Here is a 21,802-nt window from a genome sequence, read left to right on the forward strand (position 1 = left end):
AATTTGCTCCAACAGTGTATGGACATAGTGTTCTTTTTCATTTCTTTTATACAGGTGAATCCATATAATGCTTGTTTTGGTAAAAATTAGTTATTGAAACAACTGAACTTAAACTTATTAAAAGGCTGATTTTTATTATGACTATATAAGTCTTCTATAAGATAAATCATGAAGAAAATTAGAGTGCTTTTGTATTTTAAAGGCTCTATTAAATGTAGCCACATTAAAAATAGATTAAAGGAAATAGGTAAGATTAATTTTAATACTTTATTTAGCACAATATATCCAAATATTATTTCAACATTTAATTAGTATTTAGAAACTATGAATGAGTTACTTTACTTTTTTATACTGTCTTCAGTTAGCCAGAGTTTATTATAAACTTAAAGCAACATCTCAATTCAGACTAGCCACATTTCAAGTGCCGAAGAGCCACTTGTAAGGTTAGTGGCTACCGTATAGTAGCCTATTGAAATAGAATCATTGTTATCTGAAGAAAACATTTTAGACTCTGGTTCTACTGAGTTATCCAGATTCAGATGTTTTAGGAAAATCAACATTCCTCTCTGAAGGGAAGTTTGTAGGCAGACGCAAGTTGGCAAAAAGCCTCCATGTTTGGTTTATGCATAGCTTTTCTCTACAAAAGTCATTGCTCTGGCCATCATCATCTCCCTTTTTGGCATTTTATAATAGACAAAGCAAGGAATTCTCTCTGTTCACCATTTTATAGTAGACAGAACAGAAAATTTTTTAAAAATGAAGTTAAAAACAATACAGTGGCTCTGGGGCCTTACTGTATGTTTGTTTAGTTGTTAGACTCCATGCATTCTGCCCCTCAGTAAAAGAAGTATCTATCTTATGGAAGAAAGTACAGTTGTTGCACACCTAAAAGTCAAAGTAGAGTCATGTCTTCTCTGGACTCTGTTGTTTTTTCTAGAGAAGAACCTGGAGGAAGATTGACCCTGGATTAATGAAGTTCAGGGATGTGGCTGTAGATTTCTCCCAGGATAAGTGGGAATGTCTGGACCTTGCTAGAACAGACTATACAACAGAGATGTAGTGTTGACAGACTACAGATAACCTAGTATATTCATTTTTAAGCCAGATGTGATCACTTTTTTGGAGCAAGGAACAGAAACCTAGATGGTTGTGAGAAAAGGGGTAAGAGGATAGCATACAGATTAACATTCAAGGTCACTTGGGAAGGCCAGTGCTTTACTGTGAACTAGAAGATCGGCTACACACAGTAGGGTTCTGTATCTTTGCCAAGATCCTGGAGGAAATTCTGAAGTGTTGCACTTACATTAGCATCTACAGGATGTTCACCCACTGGCTTGAACACCTGAGGCTGGGGCTGGGATACACTTACTGGTGTGGTTGGAGGTCATTTGCTATAGGACCATGGCCTTGTAAGTGCCTGACGTGCTCCAACCTTCCATATGCTTTCCTTCCTTAGTAGCATTCTCTACATCTCTCTCTCCTTTTAAGGGTTTCATTTTGTAGGGCGGTGAAGACCTGGGGCAGGGCAGGGACTGGGTGGAGGAGGGCAAAGGGGGAAAAGGGTGGCATCAGTAATACTCTTAACAATGAAGGAAGGTAGATAGGTAGGTAAGATAGGTAGCTAGATGATAGATATATAGATAGATAGATGATAGATAGATAGATAGATGATAGATAGATAGATAGATAGATAGATAGATAGATAGATAGATAGATAGATAGATAGATGATAGATAGATGATAGATAGATGAAGAAAAACAAGGTGGAAAAAAAGAGTTTCATTTTGGATAAACTAGACAGGTATCCTTGCCTGCTGTCCTGCATGTCAAAGGAGTGCCTCCATTACAAAATGAGGAAGACATCTTTTCATACCCCAGAAACCTGGAAGTTAGCATTGGCTCTCCTCCCTTGATTATCACATTCAGCACCAAATCATCTCAGTTCTGTATCCTGCATCATTAATTGTGTTTGTGTATTTGTGTATATGTGTTTAATGTTAACTGAGATAGAATTTACATATAATAAAATTCATCCTCTTCAGTATATTCTACATATAGACATAGAATATTTCCATCCCCTCAAAAAGTCCTTTATGACCTTTTGTAGACAGTCCCTTCTGACCCCCAGCTCCTGACAACCACCAATCTGTTTTCTGCCCTTTTGGTTTTGTGTTTTCCAGAAGTCATATAAGTGGAATCATATAGTTAAATGATGACACAGTGAAACTTGCAAAGTAACCAATAAAAGTAAGCTTTAATTAATTTAAGGAGAGTGAACAGATAAAAGGATAAAAAAATAATGAAATTCTAGAACCAAAACAAATTCAAAAACTTAAAGTAGAAAATTATCATAATACCAAAGTCAACTATGCAAAAATGTAACATAAAATATTTTAAGAGCAGCCAAAACAGGTAAAATTTTTCAAAATGGGGCTTTAGTTAAGCTTAGAACAATAGCAAAAGATGGAATCAGTATAAAGATTAAACACACTTTGAATAATAATAAAGGCAGTTTATTAAATTAGCTTTTATTTTCAAAATTGAGCTGTCAGCTGTTATAGTGTGTGTCCATTTTTGGGGGGCACCCTGTATGTGCATGCTTATATATGTATTTGGTATCTGTATACATGAGATGCAAATCTGAATTTAAGAGGATCAAATGGTAACAGTGTTTTTCTACTGGTAGTAGGTTTGTGGGTACTTTTTATTTTGTTCCTTAGGCTTTTATGTTTTTCTCAATGAACATTATTATTTCTATATTTAACAAATTTTAAAGAGGATATAAATAGGGTATACAGTTAAAAATAAAAGTTGAATAAAATTGTGGGAAATGATTAAAGGAATAATTAGTAGAGGGTAAAAGGAACTAGAGCACAAATAATAGATCTATAAAATATATCCCCCAAAATGTAAACTATCTAGACTACAATTTAAAAATCTGGATAAACAAAATAACACCAACCAGACTGTATGTATGCAATCAGATCCTCAGGACTAAAACAGAGGGAAGTAAAAAAGGCTTAAATGTCAATACTGCACCCTTAATCTTTTACTGACCTCTGCCTCCTTTGTGGTACGTGTTGAAGCTGGGAGTGCACCCTTTAGTTAAAGTTGTACATTCCCATTGTATACACCTTGGCCAGTAACAGTTAAAGTGGCTTGTCTGGTTATTCGAATTTCTCAGCATTTGGGAGATTTTAAAAGTGGACACCTAACCCAGTCATGTCTTGTTAACAGTAAAAGCAAAGCCTTGCAAAGTAATGCAAGTATTTTTAATTTGGAGGGTTTGGGTGAAAAGAGAGTGAGTCATCCTAACAGCAGTTCTTAACAGGAAAATTGTTTTACCATTTTATATGGCAAACTTGTGGCTGTACTACTATGTGTTTCCTTTTTGAGAGTTTTCATGTCTTCTGGTTTACAAATAAAAGCCTTTGCTGAGATCTGGAAACAGCCAGGTGCCCATCAGTAGGTGAGTGGATAAAAAACTATGGTACATTTATACCGTGGAATACTACACAGCTGTAAAAAAGAAGGATCTCTTATCCTTTGGGACAGCATCGATGGACCTGGAGAGTATTATGCTAAGCAAAATAAGCCAGTCAGAGAAAGACAAGTACCACATGTTCTCACTCATATGTGGAATATAATGAACAAAATAAACTGATTAACAAAATAGATCCAGAGATAATAGAAGCATGGACCAGACTGAGGAATCTCAGAGGAAAGGCGGAGGTAGGGGAGTGAGTGGGGAGAGATTAATCAAAGAACTTATATGCATAAATGCATAAACCCATGAACACAGACAATGGTTTGGTGAAGGCCTGGGGGTGGGACGGATGCAGGGTGGAGGAAGTCAGTGGGGGAAAGGGGGACATCTGTAATACTTTCAACAATAAAGATAAATTTTTTTAAAATAATATAAAAGCCTTGGTTCTCAAAGAAACTTAAGAATAAAGCAGTTACCACAATCTGGAAAAAAAGGCAAGTAATGATTTTGGTGTAAATATGTTTTTAATCAAATTAGCTTAAAATTAACTACACGTATGCATTTAGATGTTAGAATGTTCTTGGGTAGCATATTTTATGTATTCTCAAAGGTTCCTTTCTATTTATTTCAGTCTTGTCCAAGAGCTGGGACACTGAAATCTTAAAGCACTTGTCTTGTCCTTAACTTACAGTCATGTGCCATATAACATTTTGGTCAATGATGGACCACACATACAATGGTGGTCCCATAAGATTTTAATAGATTATAAGCAAAAAGTTTCTGATGTTCAGAGAAAAGGCTAGACACAACTAAGATGTTGAATTTAGTGCTAGCTCTGGGTGTTTTAAATTAAGGAGGAGGCTCAGCATGCTCTCCACGTTCCCTGTGCCCACCCAGAGTTGGCAAGGGAGCTAGGGGGGAGGGCTGGGGAACAGGGAAGCCCTGGAGCCCACCCTGCACATGGGTACATGCACATACACTCCTGCCCACAAACTTACTTCTCTTCCCTCCATTTCTCTTTACCTTTACTGCCAGTCCAATTTCTCTCCCTCCCTTCTCTCTTTCCTTCCCATCCCTTCTATTATTTCTCCTCTCTAGATTTATCTCCTAGATCTCTTTCTGTCTTTACTGTCCACTTCTCTTCCCTTCTCTTCCTTCCCTTCCTCCTCCTGGTGACTACTCTTCCTCCAATGGTGCTTTCTCCCATAACCCTCCTCCCAGTACCCCCCAATATATGTGCACATGCACACATACTCTCTTTTATACTGTATTTTTACGGTACCTTTTCTATTTTAAGTATGTTTAGATACACAAATATTTAGCATCATCTTACAGTTCCCTACAGTATTCAGTACTGTGACATGCTGTACAGGTTTGAAACCTAGGAGCAATAGGCTATACCTTAGAGACCCAGAGTGTAGTAGGCTCTACCCTCTAGGTTTGTGTAAGTGTACTCTATGACCACGCGGGGACAAAACCGCCTAACTTCTCAGAGCATATACCTGTCTTTTAGTGACAAATGACTACTTTTAGATAACCTGAGGCACACATTCATCCCCCACCTATATTTTTTAACTTCTATGTTGGATGTAAACATGTTCCTAAAAATCCTGCTTCAGTTATTACCTCACAGCTTGATACCTTACTTCAGAGCTCTTCTGCCCAATCTCTCCAGACCTCTGGTGCCACATTTCCACCAGGATGTTCTTTTTATACCTCATCTAATTTTGCCTACCACTTGTTTTCTTCCATTTGTCTTATAATTTCTGTTAAGAATATCTGTGCCCTAGTCAAAACCTGTTATCTTTATCTTTTTTAAACTTTCACTTGAAATAAAGTACAGAAAACAGATATGGCTTTACTCCTCTATTTAAAAAGCTTTAGTGCTTCGCTGTTACCTACAGATATGGCTTTACACCTCTATTTAAAAAGCTTCAGTGCTTCACTGTTACCTAATGTACAGTTCATTTCAAATTTATATTCAAGTTCCAAGCCTTTCCCATCTAACCACAATCTGTTCATCTAGTTTTATGTTCCACTATTCTCCACTTGTACATTGTAGATTGTGGTCCATGACTAGCACATCATGGCTACTCCCTGACCCTGTTTGCCTTTTCCTGGCTCAGTGTTTGGTAATGCTGCTCTGCCAGCAGCTCCACCGGGATGATGTTTTTACATTGTCTCACATGTCTTGGAACCTCACAGCAGTTTTTCTGTGCATGTCTCCTTCCATTCTATTGTTTAGTGTAGTTACGTTACGTGTACACTTGATGTTTTTTATCATGGTAAATTTGTGGAACGCACAGTCTTTTTCTTTCTTATATATCCCATGCTGAGTTAAGCACAGTTTTGGCATTTAGGAAATAATCTAGAGTTTTTTTAGTTGAATTACATTTGTAGGTAGAAACCAGTAGTGTTTCCAGAGCTCACTACTAACTAAAGCTTTATTATCCTGGGCGAAGGAGGCTTTACTTTGCCTGCCTGCCCTGTTGTAGAGATTATGGAATGAGCCGGCCTGGACAGCATTATTGTGAAGGATTAATTTCAGAGGATTCTTGCCCTGACCAGAAAGACAAAGGAGAAACATAAGGACTAAGTGGTCCATGAAAAAGGTTGAGTGAAATACTGAACATAGGAATGCAGAATATAGAAGCACTGAAAGCCTAAGGTTCTGGCTTAATATTTGCTCTAAATTTGAAAGTGTGATTTTTGTAAGTTTGTATAACTTTTCATTCTAACCTATAGTTCCCCTTATTGTAGCTTCATGTTTATCTGGATGCAAACAGGAAAAGGAAATCCTCTGGTAGTTTATTTGGGGAAGGCCAAGTCATCAGAAAATCAGCTCAGACTGTCTGCCTCACCAAGTTATATTTCCACATATACATAGAGACATATTCATACTATGGGAAAGGAAAAACACAAGAAGATTAATATTTTTTGTCTTAGCCCTTCTACCAGTATACTTTTTTTTTCTTTTCTTGATTTACTTCATTTAGTATAATCTTGATGGTCTGCTGTATTTCCAAGTCCTAGGATAAAGTAGTTGAAAGGCCAAAGCTCTGATCTTTTGTGTACCCTACTTTAATGAATATGGCATATCTTTTGACCTGCCTTTTTTGTAACAACTTTTGATATTATACAAAATTCTGAGGCTCTGTTGAATTTTCTTCTTGGCTTTTTCCCTCTCTTTGCTTCAGTTCGGGTATATTTTTATTGCCCTTCTTTAAGTCCACTCTTTTTACAGTTTACATTTCTTTATTGAGATTTCCCATTTTCTCTGTCTCTGTCTTTCTGTGTCTGCCTCTCTTGTTCAGTGTACTTCCAATTCCCCTGCCCCTTTCTCTGTCTATTAGTTATATTTTCTCCCACCATAGAAAGGCTTTCATCCCAGGTGGCTGTAGGCTGCTCTGCATCACATTCTTCTGATTCAGGTACCAGAGGAAAAAGGACACTCTGCCCTCCAGTTCCAATTATAAAAATCCAGAAAGAGGTCTTTCTATCTTAGCTTACATAGCCAGGAAGGGCACTGTTTCCCACTGTAATCTTTGGGTTAAATTGGAGGAAAACAGCAATTCCCTAAAAGAAGGAAGATCCTCTTCTGGGCAGACAAAACAGTAAATGTTTGATGCGGGATGAGACTTAAATATTTGAAGATTATGTTCAACTCATTTTTTCTGTAACTGCTTCAGTATCCATGCTTTTTTATTAATATGTATCAAGTGTAATATTTAGAAATATTGCCAACTAATCCTCTTCAGGGCAATTTTATTTCCTAAAAGACATCCTCATTATTTTCTATGAATGAAATTTAAATTTTCAGTTTTTTAAAAATCTGCTAGTTCCTTTACAAGTGTCTGAAACTAATGTTTCCAGAGTTGAGGTTGTAAATATAAGTTTATATTAAAGATTGGTTAGAATAATCTCTGCTCTTCTTGATCAACACAATATTAGATTCAAGTAAGGTATTGGGAAGTCAGCCCTTCACAATTGGTCTGTTTTAGCTCTTTTCAGAACTACTCCTTGCCTCTTTTATACTTCTGTCCTTAATTTACATGATTGCCTACCCTACTAAACTCTAAACCTGAGTGCTGAAAGAATGATATTTTATTTACAACACCCAGTGTAAACTCATAAGTACTCATAAAATGATTTTTGGTAAACTGTGTTTAATCTTTCCTGCGCTTCATGTTGTAGGAAATGTACTTTTAAGAAATACAAGCGTTTGTTAGAAAGCAGGTATTAAAACATTTAGTGATGTTTGAGTCCCCTAACCATTTTATATTTACCAGGTGAGATTTATCACCTAGATGTCATACCGTGGAATGATGAGACTGTTTTTTGGTCAGGGAGAAACCTTTTTATAAATAAGTATTATTTTGTTTTTGATACAACATATAATATTGCCTAATTCTTTATAATATTTGGTATTGAGGGATAGGTTTGATTAATTCAGACTGTGATATGTAATTTTTTTAACATGAAAAGTGATCAACATTTCTTTCTGTAGGCTACGGAAAGTGAGGTGGGAGATGTAGATCTAACACGTCTTCCGGAAGGGCCTGTTGATTCTGAAGATGAAGAGGAGGAAGATGAAGAGATTGATCGAACAGATCCGCTGCAAGGGCGAGACCTTGTTAGAGAGTGTCTTGAAAAAGAACCTGCAGACAAAACTGATGATGACATTGGTAAAAAAATAATCTGTTCACAATAAGAATTTTATAGTTTAATTTAGATATAGTTACCTATTGCTGCATAACAAATTACCCCAAAACTTAGTGACTTAAAACAACATACATTGGGAGGAAAAGTTGGGGAAAATGGGGGTCATCTGTAATAGAGTTGAACAATAAACACACATGCAAACAGAAAAAACTCCCATACATTTATTTTCTCATACTTTTACTGGGTCAGGAATTCAGGAGCAGCCTAACTGAGCAGTTCGGGCTCAGTGTCATGAGGTTGCAGTCAGAACGTTGAAGTCATCTGAGGCTTCGCTGGACTGAGGTAGAGGAACTATTTCCAACGTGGCTACTGACCTGGCTTTTGGCACAAGACCTCACGTCCTCACCACGTGGGCCTCTCCAGAGGCTGCTTAACTGTCCTCACAACATGGCAGCCAGCATCACCCAAAGCAAGTAATCCAAGGGAGTAAGGCAGGTGCCACAACGTCTTTTATGATCTGGCCTCAGGAGTGACATATTACTTCCAAGTTGTTTGTCACACAGAGCAACCCTTATATAATATGGGAGGGGAATGCACGAGATCGTAAATATCAATAGAGGGGTCATTTAGGGCCATTTTGGGGATTTGCTGCCCCAATTTGAGAGCCTGTTTAGAGGGTCTAGCAGGGGAACACAGCTGCTTGTATGCCTTTGACTGAAGAACTCCTTTCTTGGGGATGGTCATCCTCTTCAAGCGTGCAGCTTTGGGAGGGATGCTCATGGAGCTGTGAGGGAGGAAGGGAACACCTGCCTAGCCTACCAGATCAACTGAATCAACCCTGGCAATCAATTGGGTGACAGAGGTGACAGCCAGATCACCCTCACTCACACCCTGGCTGCCCAAGTTTATAAAACAAAAGCTTTGATTCCATTAAGATGATTTCCCTCTTCATGTTCATAAGACATTTAAAACATAGTACGTCAGTGTCCAATGTCTGTGAATTAGCTTTTTTTAAAAAAAAATTTTATGTTAACAAAAATCATATTTTTACTTTTCTAGCTTGAAAAAATATGTACGTGTATAATTTTTGGTTAAAACAATTTTTTATGTAATTTACAGAAGTAGTTACTATGCTTCAGGAGGTTAAATACTAAAGGTGCTAATGTAATCCTTAAAGAAAAAGATTACTTAGTGTCATATATTGTTATGGTTCAATTAAGATTTTTCCTAGATTTTTCTGTTATAGTAGTCATATTGCTGCTGTTCAAAGCAGAAGATGCTGGTACTAATAATAATCATAATCTATGTGAGTAAAAATCAATACATTTGAACAGTCCTTGCCACTCTAATGACATATAGTTAAGTAATTTAGATTTATGTTGTGAATATTATCTGGACAGAATCTGAAAGTGCATTTTTTATAATAAAGAATTATATACTATGCTATTTTCACAAAGCTTTTAAAAAATTGAAATATGACTAACTCCCAATTATCTGTGGGTGGATAGCACCTTATAGTTATTTCTGTTTCAGCCCTTAGCTAACTGCTTATGTGTGTTTCTCCCTTATATTTATCGTTATTGCTCATGCATTTATACCAAAGAATGGGGTAAGGCAGGCACTCATAAACATTTGTTGGTTAAAGAAAGTTAGCTTGTGTTACTTTGAAAAATCGTAAACTAGAATTTACATTTGTTCTCTAATTAATTATTGCCTTTTATTAATAACATTTTTGTTTTAAACTCTAGCCCAATAAGAACTAGATGAAATGCTTTTTTCACTAATCTGTCAGATCAAAGGACATCACCATACTAACCACCAGAGAGTGCCATCTCAGGCTAGGAAAATTAGATAAACTCTGCAGCCTCCTCCAGATCCGTAGTTTCCTGGTTCTGTCTGGAGGTTGTGAGTTCTGGTATCTTCCAGTGTGCCTATATTTTCATGTGAATCTGAATACATCTTTTAAACAAATAACTGAGTTTTTAGCCAACATCCATTTTGTGCCTTGGTTTCTCTACTTTAGCATCATAAGTTGATTAGGAAATTAGGCATTGAATTCTAGATTTTATTGTATCTTTAAAGTGTAGTCCTTGATGGTTTCTGTACTGCAATTTCTGTTTTTTAATAGAACAATTACTGGAGTTTATGCATCAGCTCCCCGCTTTTGCAAACATGACCATGAGTGTAAGGAGAGAACTCTGCTCAGTGATGATTTTTGAAGTGGTAGAGCAGGCTGGAGCTATTATTCTTGAAGATGGACAAGAGGTAGGTTAGCAAATAAATGTTACACATTGTATAGTATGGGAGGTAATTTTTAGAATAATGTAATTTTCATAAACTTGTGTAAATCCTGACTTAAAGTTTATACACTTTTTTAAATGAATGCTGAATAGTTTGGGGTAGTTATAACTTAAGAGATTCGTTTTTACTTTTGTTTTTGCTTTATGTACTTTGTCTTAATTTTTATTTCCTAGCAGTGGACCTTGCACAGACTAAATGTTTAATAGATAATATTCATTGAACCACATTTGTTTTTACTTTTCAAGTCAAAAGACTTTTAAAAAAATTCTTAATTATTGTTTGTATATTTATATCATTATTATTGTTTAAAATGTTTATCAGATATTTACTCAACTCTCCTTATCCCTTTTGTATATTAATATTTAAAAAAGAGAGAGAACGAGAGAGGCATTGATACCTATGCCTTCCCATGATCTGACACTGTCGTTTGAGGGATTTATGTAGCAATTCAATGTTCAGAAATGCTGAATAGCAGCTTGTGGATAGGTAGAGGAGAGTGCAGAGAAAGTGAAAGTACTTCACTATTTTTCTTATCAAACTGGTTAAAATTAATGCTGAGATGTCAGTCAGTGAACATTATATACTGCCAGTACTATTTCTGGAAAGTCAGTTAGAAATTTTTAACATGGGCTCCAAAGTATTCCTTTATCGGATGAAAGGGAACTTTAGTTCCCAGCAAGGAGTTACATCAGTAACGTATATTAAAAGATAACTTTAATAATAAACAATACATTTTCTTTATAAATGTTTTTACTTTTCATAAATAACTCAAAAAATAGATAAGATAGAGGCAAAAAAGTAAATGCCTGCAGAGCTGAATTTATTTATTTATTTTTTTATTAGAGAGAAAATGCGAGGGAGAGAGAGAGAGACAGAAACATCAATGGTGAGAGAGTCATTGATCGATCCCGCAACCCGGGCATGTGCCCTGACTGGGAATCGAACCCCGATCTCCTGGATCCCAGGTCGATGCTCAACTGCTGAGCCACGCCCGGCCGGGCGCAGAGCTGAATTTAAATGTCCAAAAAAGCTCCGGCCGGGAGACCTCACTACGGGAATTTAAGTGCTGTCCGTTAAAGGTTAATAGTTTCTAACCTATTGTTCCCCTTATGAGTGTCTTTCCTTGAGACATAATATAAAACTCCAGAAGGTGGTCATTGCAGCATATTTATAGGAGTAAAAATTGGAAATGACCAAAAAATAACCCAGTTATAAGCAGTGGTTAACTAAATTATTATATAGCTACAGGATATAACATTATGTAGGTATTCAAGTCATTTTAAAGTTTGATGGAAATTCCTTGAGGGCAGGGGTCTTATCTCTAGCTTTGTTTACATGCTTTCTCCCCATATCTTAGAATATGTCTGGCACATAGGGTATGCTAAAAAAAATAAAATTTGATGAAAACATGAAATAGTACTATATTTTTTTAAAAGGCAGTCTAAATATTTCAACAATATAAAGTAATATAAACATAGGAAACTTTTAACAAATATAAACAATGGGATTTTGTGGAACTTTAATTTTCCTTTTAACAAATTTTTATATTCTCTTAATTTTCCACAGTTCTGCTAGCAAAAATTCATCGAATGCTTACTTTGTGCCAGGTACTAATCTAGACAGAGGGAGTATGTAGTGGTAGAACAAACATAGTCCCTGCCCTCAATTTATGTAATCCTCATGAGTATATTTTATATTTGAAATATAAAGTATAAAAAAGTACAGTTTTGAAACAATATTTTTTATTTCCAGTGATTCTCCTTCAGAAAACTGATAAATCAGATTTCCCTTAAGTCACATTAGAACTGTTGAATGTTTAGGCTGCTCAGAGTGATACTAAATGAGAATAAATGGTCTTTCATTGATACAGAGTAGACCTTTAGACTATATCCCCTTCAAGCATTAAATGCTGCTAATAAAAATGAACATTAGGAGAAACTTTGAATACTGTTTTATTAGATATGAATATTTTATTAGATATGTCTTAAAATTCAGGCCTTTGTAGTCTTTCTAAATTAATCACTAGCTACTTCCCTCCTCTCCCCCCCTTTGAGCGCTAGCTATGTGCCAGGCATTCTTCTGAGCACTTAATATGTATAAACTGATTTAATTAATACAAAAGTTCTGTGATAGGTACTGTTGTGTCCATTTTAGCAATAGAGAAATTGAGACTTAGAGAGTTTAAATAACTTACCCAAAGTCACTGAGCTAGTCAATGTCAGCGTCTGGACTCAGATTCCAAGAGTTTGTGGTCTTAACCATTACGTTATTTGATTAGTTATGAAAGTACCTGAATTCATTTGGTGACTAAAAGAAGAAAGAGTAAAACAAGCTTCAGTGGTTTGCATAGACAGGCACCAGGTGTTACTGACAGCAGTTAGTAATACAATCAGATCTTCCATTTTTAAAATTATACCAGTTCTATATATTGATTATTTTTCAAAGTTAATATATAACTTACCTTTCTTTAAAAGATTCTTAAAACCTGTCTTTTTCTCTGTAGCTTGACTCGTGGTATGTTATTTTAAATGGGACTGTAGAAATCAGCCATTCAGATGGAAAAGTTGAAAATCTCTTTATGGGAAATAGTTTTGGAATTACTCCCACGCTGGATAAGCAGTACATGCATGGAGTTGTTAGGACTAAAGTAGATGATTGTCAGGTAAGCTTATCTCTTTGGTCATGTACTCTCGTTTGTTGACTTAAAATGGCTGAGCCTGTTTTTCTTTCCTTAAAATAAAATAGCTTCATTTGAAAATTAAGAGTTTCACAAGCTCACAGTTAATAAAGGAAATTAGATTTTATATCTCACATGTTGGTGAAATTGAACAAATTGTAAACTTTTAAAAGAAGCTATACCAAATATTGGTTTGTTAATTTCTATCTGATATTAGCCAGCTCATTCCTGTTTTCTTTTTTTTTTATATATAAAGGAAAAAAATAGGAACTTCTGAGTTGTTTCTTTCTCCCGCTTCATGTTTTCTTTGCATAGTGTCCGTTTTGAGAGTAGTTCACTTCTCCTTTTAGAGCAGAATTCAAAATCAAAAAACTTCTTGGTCTCTTTGCATGAATTACTTATTTCATCTTGATTTTTGTTAAGGACTAAAGGGACTGAATAAAAAAGAACTGATGCCACTTGATTTCTTACCTTTGTGCTCTGCCTTGGTGCGTAGTGATATATTTATGTACTATAGATTTGTTAATTGTCCCCATGTTGTTCTCGGACAGTTTGTCTGCATAGCCCAGCAAGATTATTGGAGAATTTTAAATCATGTGGAAAAAAATACCCATAAAGTTGAAGAAGAGGGAGAAATTGTTATGGTGCATGAGCACCGTGAACTAGATCGGAGCGGAACCAGGAAAGGACACATTGTAATCAAGGTGGGTGTTTTTACTTACTATTCTAGTCACTAATAGAATAAAACTTTCATATTGACTAGAAGGCTTTGAACCACTTTTTGAGTAGTGCAAGATAATTCACTGACTTTGAAATCTAATTTAAATAACTGTGTTGGTTCTTTTTGCTTTTTCCTAAGTTGATTTTTACACATTTTAATGATGAAGGGTGACATTGCTATTTAATATCAGTATGGATAGTATATTATTTTAGAATATACTGGTCAAAGTTTTTCTTCTTAAATTCATTTTATGATCCATTGATAATGGGAGTTAATTTCACCAAAGACAGCAATATTTAGAAACAACAGAAAATGAAAGGACCAACCATGAAGGCATAAGGAATCCTAGATGAAGTTGCAGAGTGCTTAGTGGATCTCTGTGACATTGAAATGGGCATTAACTTCTCTGAACCTCAGGTGTCTTATCTGTAAATGGGGATGATATGAAAGGCTTTATTAGGGCTAAACGAGGTAAATAAAAAACAGCACATTGTTAGGGTCTGAGTATTGATGCCCATAATGTTTTCCCTTCTCTAACTCCCTTCCTCTTCTACCCCTTACCCTCTTGTCCTCCCACCACCCCGTCTCCTGTCTCCTGTCTCTTTAAAGCCCTCTAGATATAAAATAGAGCAATCATAGTTGTAAGAGAAGAAATAAACACATGACTGTTTCTCTTTTCAAATTAATCTTGGTTGCAAAATAAGTAACTTGTGTTAGAAATGTAGCCACTTATTTAATAATATGAGGGATTGATGTCAGATTGGTTCTTCCTTAGGAGTCAGGCTAATCCCAAACACTGTCTTTTCTTTTCCTAAACTGATAAGTATGTTTTGTACGTAGAAAAGATGAACATATGGATGGATTGCCTATAGGCTGTTTTTTTGTGAGGGTTTCTGTTGTTTAATACTTTATTTTTAAATGATTTCAAACTTACAGACTGAGATTCCCCAAGCGTTAACATTTCACTGCATTTTTCCATTATCAGCAGTCTCTTTAAACCATTGAGAGCAATCTGCAAATGTGATGTTTTATCACTCTTAAATATTCCATTATGTATTTCCTTAAAACAAGAGCACTGCTATGTAAATACCATAGAACCCTTCAAGTTAGGAAATGAGCATTGGTAAAGTAACACAATTTAGCCCATAGACCCTATTTAAATTTTCAGCAACTATCCCAGCAATGTCTCTTTTTCCTTTCTGTTCCAGGATCTCATCTGGGAGCACAGTTCTATTTAGTTGTCATGTCACATCAGTCTACTCCCAGACAGTCTTTTCTTGTTTATATTTTCAGTAGTTTTAAAGAATGCAGACCCTATATTCTATAGTATGATCCTCAGCCTAGATCTGTTCTGTTTCCTGATGACTAGACTCAAGTCATGCATTCCTGGCAGAAATTCTATATAAATGGTGTGCTCTTCTCAGTGCATCTTATCAGGGAGCACATAATGTCAACTTGTCCCACCACCTTAATCACCTGGTCATGTTGGTGTCTGTCTGCAAGTTTCTTCACTGTAAAGTTACCATTTACCCTTTGTAATTGGTGAGTTATCTGGAGGAGAGATGTTCTGGGATAGTGGCAATATGTCCTGCAAATCGATCCACCAGGCTTACTTCCATTGACTACTCCTGCCTGAAATTGTGATTTTCTGTTTCCATTATTTGTTTCTACGTTTATTGTCATTCTACTATAAGGATGAGCTTTCTTGTCTCCCCCATTGATTTAATTATATTGGTATGGATTCGTGTATTGTATTCCCTTACCATCAGTGTTGTTTCAGTGGTCAAATTGTCACAGAGTTGGCCAGTGAGACTCTCTTAGTCTGACTCCTGTATACTTTTGGCATGTCCCCATCATTTTTTGAGAGTTTTTTTATTATATGGCAAAACAAGGTGTTCCAGGTTTGTCTTATACTTCTGGCTTTGGAATAAGCCGTATCTTTAGAGTTCCCTGGATCCTTTTAGTAAAGAATAGCATTTGAAAATCAAGATATGGGCACTTACTCTGTTAATTGCCACTGAGGTATCATTGCTTCTAGAGCCTCTCCTCAGACAGACCTAGGAAATACATGTATGTTTTAACTAAAAATACATACACACCTATCTGTAACAACCTTGAGTTCATACCAATACTCCCAATTCCATTACTATACCACAGTTTTTTCTAGCCTTTCCATATTTATAAATACCTTCCCCAACAATGGCTTTTTTATGCTCTGTATAGTTGCTTATTTGCTCATCATAACCAGTCTCTACATGCCAGCCATCTCCTTCACCTGCCAACTCTATATACCCTGTCTCCTAGTATCCCAGTCTATTGGATGCTAGTGAGCACCTCAGTGACATGCCTTTGCATGACTGTGGGACTCATCTTTATATAAAGTTTTAAATATATGGCCTAGTCTCCACAGCTTTCCTGTCTCAATGATTTAGCCAGCCTAGTCTCCACAAGTATCCTGCCTCAGTGGTTTAGCCCAATGATTTTCAACCCTTTTCATTTGATGGCGCACATAAACTGATTACCAAAATTCTGCTGTACACGAAAAAAAAAATTTTTTTCTGATCTGACATAAAAATATATAATTTTGATTCATTCACATCATCCAGCTATTGTTGTATTGGCTGCTATCATTTTTTAATTTTGACATTCTGCGGGAAAAGAGTTCAGCGCCCCTGGTTAAACAGTTAGGTATTGCACTGCATATTTTAAAAATTCTTTCGGCACACCGGTTGAAAATCACTGATTTAGCCAATTAGAATAATGGCTAAATGTTTCTTTAACATGTTGATCATTTCCACCCATGACTTAGCTATACGTGCATGATCTAAGAACCAGAGTTATGTGACTTCAAATCATGATTGGCCTAAATGAGGGATGAGAACCTTTTTTCTGCCAAGGGCCATTTGAATATTTAGAACACCATTCTGGGGCCATACAGAATTATCAGCTTAAAAATTAGCTATGAAAAAAGCTCCTAGATTTGGATTTTGAGTTCCCACCTGTGGTTGCCTTGGCAGGGCCAGACCAAATGATATATGGCCTGCAGGCCAGACGTTCCCCACCCCTGGTCTAAATGATAAACCCAGTTTGGTACTTGTAGAGTGTTTTGGAGGGTGGGAGAAGATTGAGAATGACGTTGGTTGCCTTGTTCCCAAACAGGTTATATGAAGAGCCTTACTTCTGAACTTGTGACTTCCTGCTAGAGGAATGATTTGCATATGTTGTTAGCAGTAGGTGCTTTTTAAAAAAATAAGTAAATTCTTAGATATGAATATTGTTATTAGCGAATATTTTCCATACAGTTATTTTGACCCATGAATTGTTTGGATGAATGAAACAAATTAAAGTTTGAGGTTATGGACAGCAGTTACATTTTTATGTTTGGCTTATTTTTGTATTTGTGCTTTGTACCTACTTTTCAAAAGGCTGCAAAGGCAATTTTAATATTGACTTAGAAACACAAAGATGAGCAGTAGGTAAATGCTGTTTATAATCCTTCGTATAAATTTGGAGACAGCAAGCGTTAAAACTCTGAGTTAATGTAAAAATTCTAGCACTTCTGGTTCCTCTCAAGATGGTAAACTAGCATGGAGAAACTACAGAAGAGGAAACTTCTATTCCGGGAAGTAACAACAATAAAACATGCTGTCTTGAACTGCTGTGTTGTTCCTGTAGCCTGAGGCAGAAGAGAATTTGGGATATGATTAAATTAATTTGGAGGAAAGTTGTTGGTTTTTTGTTTTGTTTTTATGGGGGCTGCTTTGTTTTTTAAAGTTTAAGTCTCACCTCTTCCTTCTGTTGCCTTGAGAGGGTCATCATTACATCCCTCCATTGCAGTATAATTGGCAGTAATGGTCCACACCAGGGGTAAATCAATGAAGTTCAAAAGCCCTGCTATGATGAAATGCGAATAAAAACAGCTACGGCTGAGTAAATTTTTATTTCTCTGGGCTCTCTCTAAACTTCTGGGTGCTGATGGATTACAACCTATAGAGACTTACCTAATCCCAGTGCTAAGTGTTTCAAAGGTGAAACTCTTCTTTGAGGACTTGTCTGTTGGAGTGGGTAAAAGGGAAGTAATTAATAGGAGTTCTTTGGTTTTTGAGCTACTTATTTTCTAATCTTTTCTATCCTTGGATTTTTAGGCAACACCTGAACGTCTCATCATGCATTTAATAGAAGAGCATTCCATTGTGGACCCTACTTATATAGAAGATTTTCTATTAACTTATAGAACATTTCTTGAAAGTCCTTTGGATGTTGGGATCAAACTGTTGGAATGGTTTAAAATTGACAGCTTAAGGGATAAGGTTTGTTTTATAAATCTGAAGGACATGAAAGTGATTTTAACCTTTAAATTTTATTCATAAAACCTCTTGCAGTTGATAAATGTTTATTTTATTTTGATAAGATTCAATTCACCTAAAAAAAGTAGTGAACCAGTATTGACATATCTCTGTGTAGTTACTTTTATGACAAAATAGCATGTTAAAAGTGGATATGAGCCTTAAAAGACAAAAACTGAAATAAGGCTATGGTGTAGCTGTAAATTCAGTAAACATGATAGCTCATGAGAGTATTTTTGAACTTTCTCAAAATACTTGTTTCTGAAGGAAATTTAAAGGTTGATTAATAGTTTATTAAGAATATTCACCAAGTAAATTTTTTTTCAAGAGAGCTTAGATTGTCTGTAAGCACCAAGATAGAGTATGTTAATGTTTCTTATTTATATGTAGTAATTTGAAAGCAATTGGTCTTTTTTACCTTAATTTATATCTGCTGTGACTTACTTAAATCTGCCTTTGAGTATTTTTTGCATTAACTATTGTTTGCTATTTTAAATAGATTATCTTACCTTATTTCATGGCATATTTAATGGAAAGACTAGTAACACCTTGCAAATTGGTAGAATTCCATTATTTTAAGAGGGGAGCCAGGAACGGCATCCTCTGCCTCTGGCATTTGCAGCCCTAAGAGCTGGACTTGAGGGAGGCGGGTTGGCCCCTTGGCAGCAGCCACGCTGGCTCTGGGCCGTGCACCGGGGTCAAGAGGAGGCGTACTCTGCCACGGCAGGTCTCCCAGACCCAGATGAACAGCAAGTGCAGGATCAAATGAGTTTCACCTCCTCTAAAGTGCTCTGCTGACTGAAGATGTTTGAAGCCAAGGCCCAGAGGGCACATTTGTCAAGTTCTCAAAAATTAGAAACCAGGATCAAAGCAGAAGCACTTTCCAAATATAAACATTTGTCACCTACAAGAAAAAAAAAAAAGATTAAAGTAGGGCCATGATTGCTTAGTGTGTTTGAGTTATATTTTAAAGGAAATAAGTTAGATGTAGCTGGACTATAGTATTCCATTGTTTAGGAAACTAAACTGTCCAAAACTACAGACTTACATACACCCCTTCCTGGAATTATAAAGAGTTACTTTGGTTGCTGAGGAAATAAAGGATGCTAAGAGTGAACAAAAATGATTTAAAGACTAGATATCCACATGCAAAAGAATTGACTCAAAATGGAGCAGAACCTAAATATAAGAGCTAAAACTATAAAAAACTCTTAGAAGAAGTGGTACAAAAATCATGACCTTGGGTTTGGCAATGTTTTCTTAGAGATGATACCCAAAGCACAAGCAACAGGAAAAAAATAGATTAAATGAGCTTCATCAAAATTAAAATGTTGTATAGCCATATAATGAAATATTTAGCCAGAAAAAGGAATGAAACACAGGTATGGTCCTTGAAAACAACATGGTAAGTGAAAAGCTAGGCACAGAAGTTCACATATTGTATGAAATATCCAAAATAGGCGAATACACAGAGACAGAAAAGCAAATTGGTAGCTGCTAGTGGCTGGAGGGAGGCCAAACAGAATGGGAGATAACTGCTTAATAGGAATGGGGTGATGAAAATGTTCTGGAACTAGGTAGTGGTGATGGTTGCATACCACTGTGAATGCTAAGAGTGAGCATTTAAAGTGGTTAAATGGGTTTTTTTTGTGTATTCTATCACAATTTAAAAAATACATGACTTAAATTGTTAGCCAGGCACATTATTCAATTCAACTTCCATTTGTTAGTTTTTAATTTTTCTGTTACTCTATGGTGCAAAATAAAATCAATTCACAATTTTGAATACTCACAGTATTTATAAATGAAGTTTCAGATTTGTTTTTGTTATAATTTTAGTTAAACATGTTCTTGGCTATGGAAACACTTTTGATGTGTTTGCGTGACCTCAGAAGTTTGCATTTTAGGATACTGTCTGAAATATACATTCCCATGTACTTAACTCTTAACATCCAGGCTTTTGTTTTCTCACTGAGAACAGTCTTGGCTCTCTGTTACTTGTGTACCCAAGGAAACAAAAGCTCAGATTAAACCATGTCTCTCTGTTAGAATGAACCTTTTGTGTGCAGGAAAGGGGAGAGAAGGTTAGCTATAAAACTCAGTTTTAGACATGTTTTTGGAATCTACTTTTGGAAAAGAATGCCTCTCATAACAACAGTACACTGCTTCTTCATGTTTCCACAGGTAACACGGATTGTATTATTATGGGTAAATAATCATTTTAATGATTTTGAAGGTGATCCTGCTATGACTCGATTTCTGGAGGAATTTGAAAAAAATCTGGAAGATACAGTAAGGCTCAAAAGAATTTTATTTATTTATTTATTTATTTATTTTAGAGTTTAGAGATTGCTCCCCCACTCTCCCCAAGAACAGTAATTCACAACAGCTTTCATCTTCTGGGTCTGTTCTGAGAACCTCCATATTCATATTTTCTTCTTCTCCTGCTCTGCCACTCCAACCCCAACAAACATCATGCTTCCTCCTGACTCTACTGTTGCTGCTGTAAGATTAATGATAATGTTTTCTCCCAGTCACCCAGGCTTATAAACTCTGGTGCATATGTGGTCCCCTGTCTTCCTTTATTTCCTTGGCCAAGATGTGCAGTCAGTTGCTAAAGTCACCTGGGTCACTGATTTAGGCATACACATATTTCCCTTGGTCTCGGCCATTTCTTCTTTTGTTGTTGTTGCTGCTGCTGTTGTTAATCCTCACCCAAGGATATTTTTTCCATTGTTTTTAAAGAGTGGAAGGGAGGGAGGGCAGGAGAGGGAGAGAAACATCAATGTGAGAGAGGCACATCAGTTGGTTGCCTTTGGCATGCTCCCCAACTGGGGCTGGGGATCGAACCTGCAACCCAGGTATGTGCCCTTGACTGGGAATTGAACCTGGGACCCTCTAACCACTGAGCAACAGTGGCCAGGGCTCAGCCATTTCTTCTTCACTCCCCAGTTTAGGGCCTCATTGTCTTATGCCTGATCTTTTATAAAAGCCTCCTAATTTTAGTTCTAGTCTGTCTTCCTTCTAGTTTACTCTTTGTGGTCAAAAGATGGTTTTCAAACCACAAATGAGATGAATATTACTCTCTCTCTTAATAAACCAAAGTGTTTCCTACCCAAGTAATTCCTCACCTGTATATTCAGGTCCCTCATCTACATTTCCAGCCTTTTTCCTGTGCACCCTTGATTATAGCCAACCAGATTACCTTATATTCTTTTCCAGTTCTCTCAAGCTGGAATTTTCTTCCACTCTTGCTATTTGAAACTATGCTTTAAGGCCTATCTTATATATCAGATCTGCATTAGATTTTCTAAGTATCCCTTCTACATGTGATTTCACTTGTTCTAAATATCCAACACCTAAGATAGTCACCTCACAGTGCTCACAGTGGCTATTTATAAATCCATTTTATTCCCCCTGCAAGATATAAAATTTTGAAATGCAACTGGGTTGTCTGCTTTAAGCAACTCCAATTTTAGGAAGTAAATAATAATATAGCTGACGAGTTATTGTCTGAATTAACACCCAGAACCCATCATTTGCTATGTGTGAACTTGGACAAGTTGCCTGAACTTTTGTACCTAAGTTGTCTTATTTCATATATAGTT

General features: G+C 36.2%; 1 protein-coding gene across 4 annotated transcripts in view; it reads left to right on the forward strand.

Annotated features, from left to right (window-relative positions):
* The window catches only part of RAPGEF6 (Rap guanine nucleotide exchange factor 6), a 186,401-nt gene that overhangs the window by 99,604 nt on the left and 64,995 nt on the right, over nucleotides 1–21,802 (forward strand). For all 4 annotated transcript variants that reach the window (XM_081136609.1, XM_081136612.1, XM_081136611.1 and 1 more), the window contains exons 8-13: nucleotides 7,995–8,172; nucleotides 10,278–10,414; nucleotides 12,954–13,112; nucleotides 13,679–13,831; nucleotides 17,994–18,158; nucleotides 20,379–20,486. In XM_081136609.1, coding sequence (XP_080992735.1) covers nucleotides 7,995–8,172; nucleotides 10,278–10,414; nucleotides 12,954–13,112; nucleotides 13,679–13,831; nucleotides 17,994–18,158; nucleotides 20,379–20,486 — 900 coding nt within the window. The remainder of the gene's footprint in view (nucleotides 1–7,994; nucleotides 8,173–10,277; nucleotides 10,415–12,953; nucleotides 13,113–13,678; nucleotides 13,832–17,993; nucleotides 18,159–20,378; nucleotides 20,487–21,802) is intronic.

This window comes from Miniopterus schreibersii (assembly GCF_964146895.1).
Source record: "Miniopterus schreibersii genome assembly, chromosome: 4".
Taxonomy (NCBI): domain Eukaryota; kingdom Metazoa; phylum Chordata; class Mammalia; order Chiroptera; family Miniopteridae; genus Miniopterus; species Miniopterus schreibersii.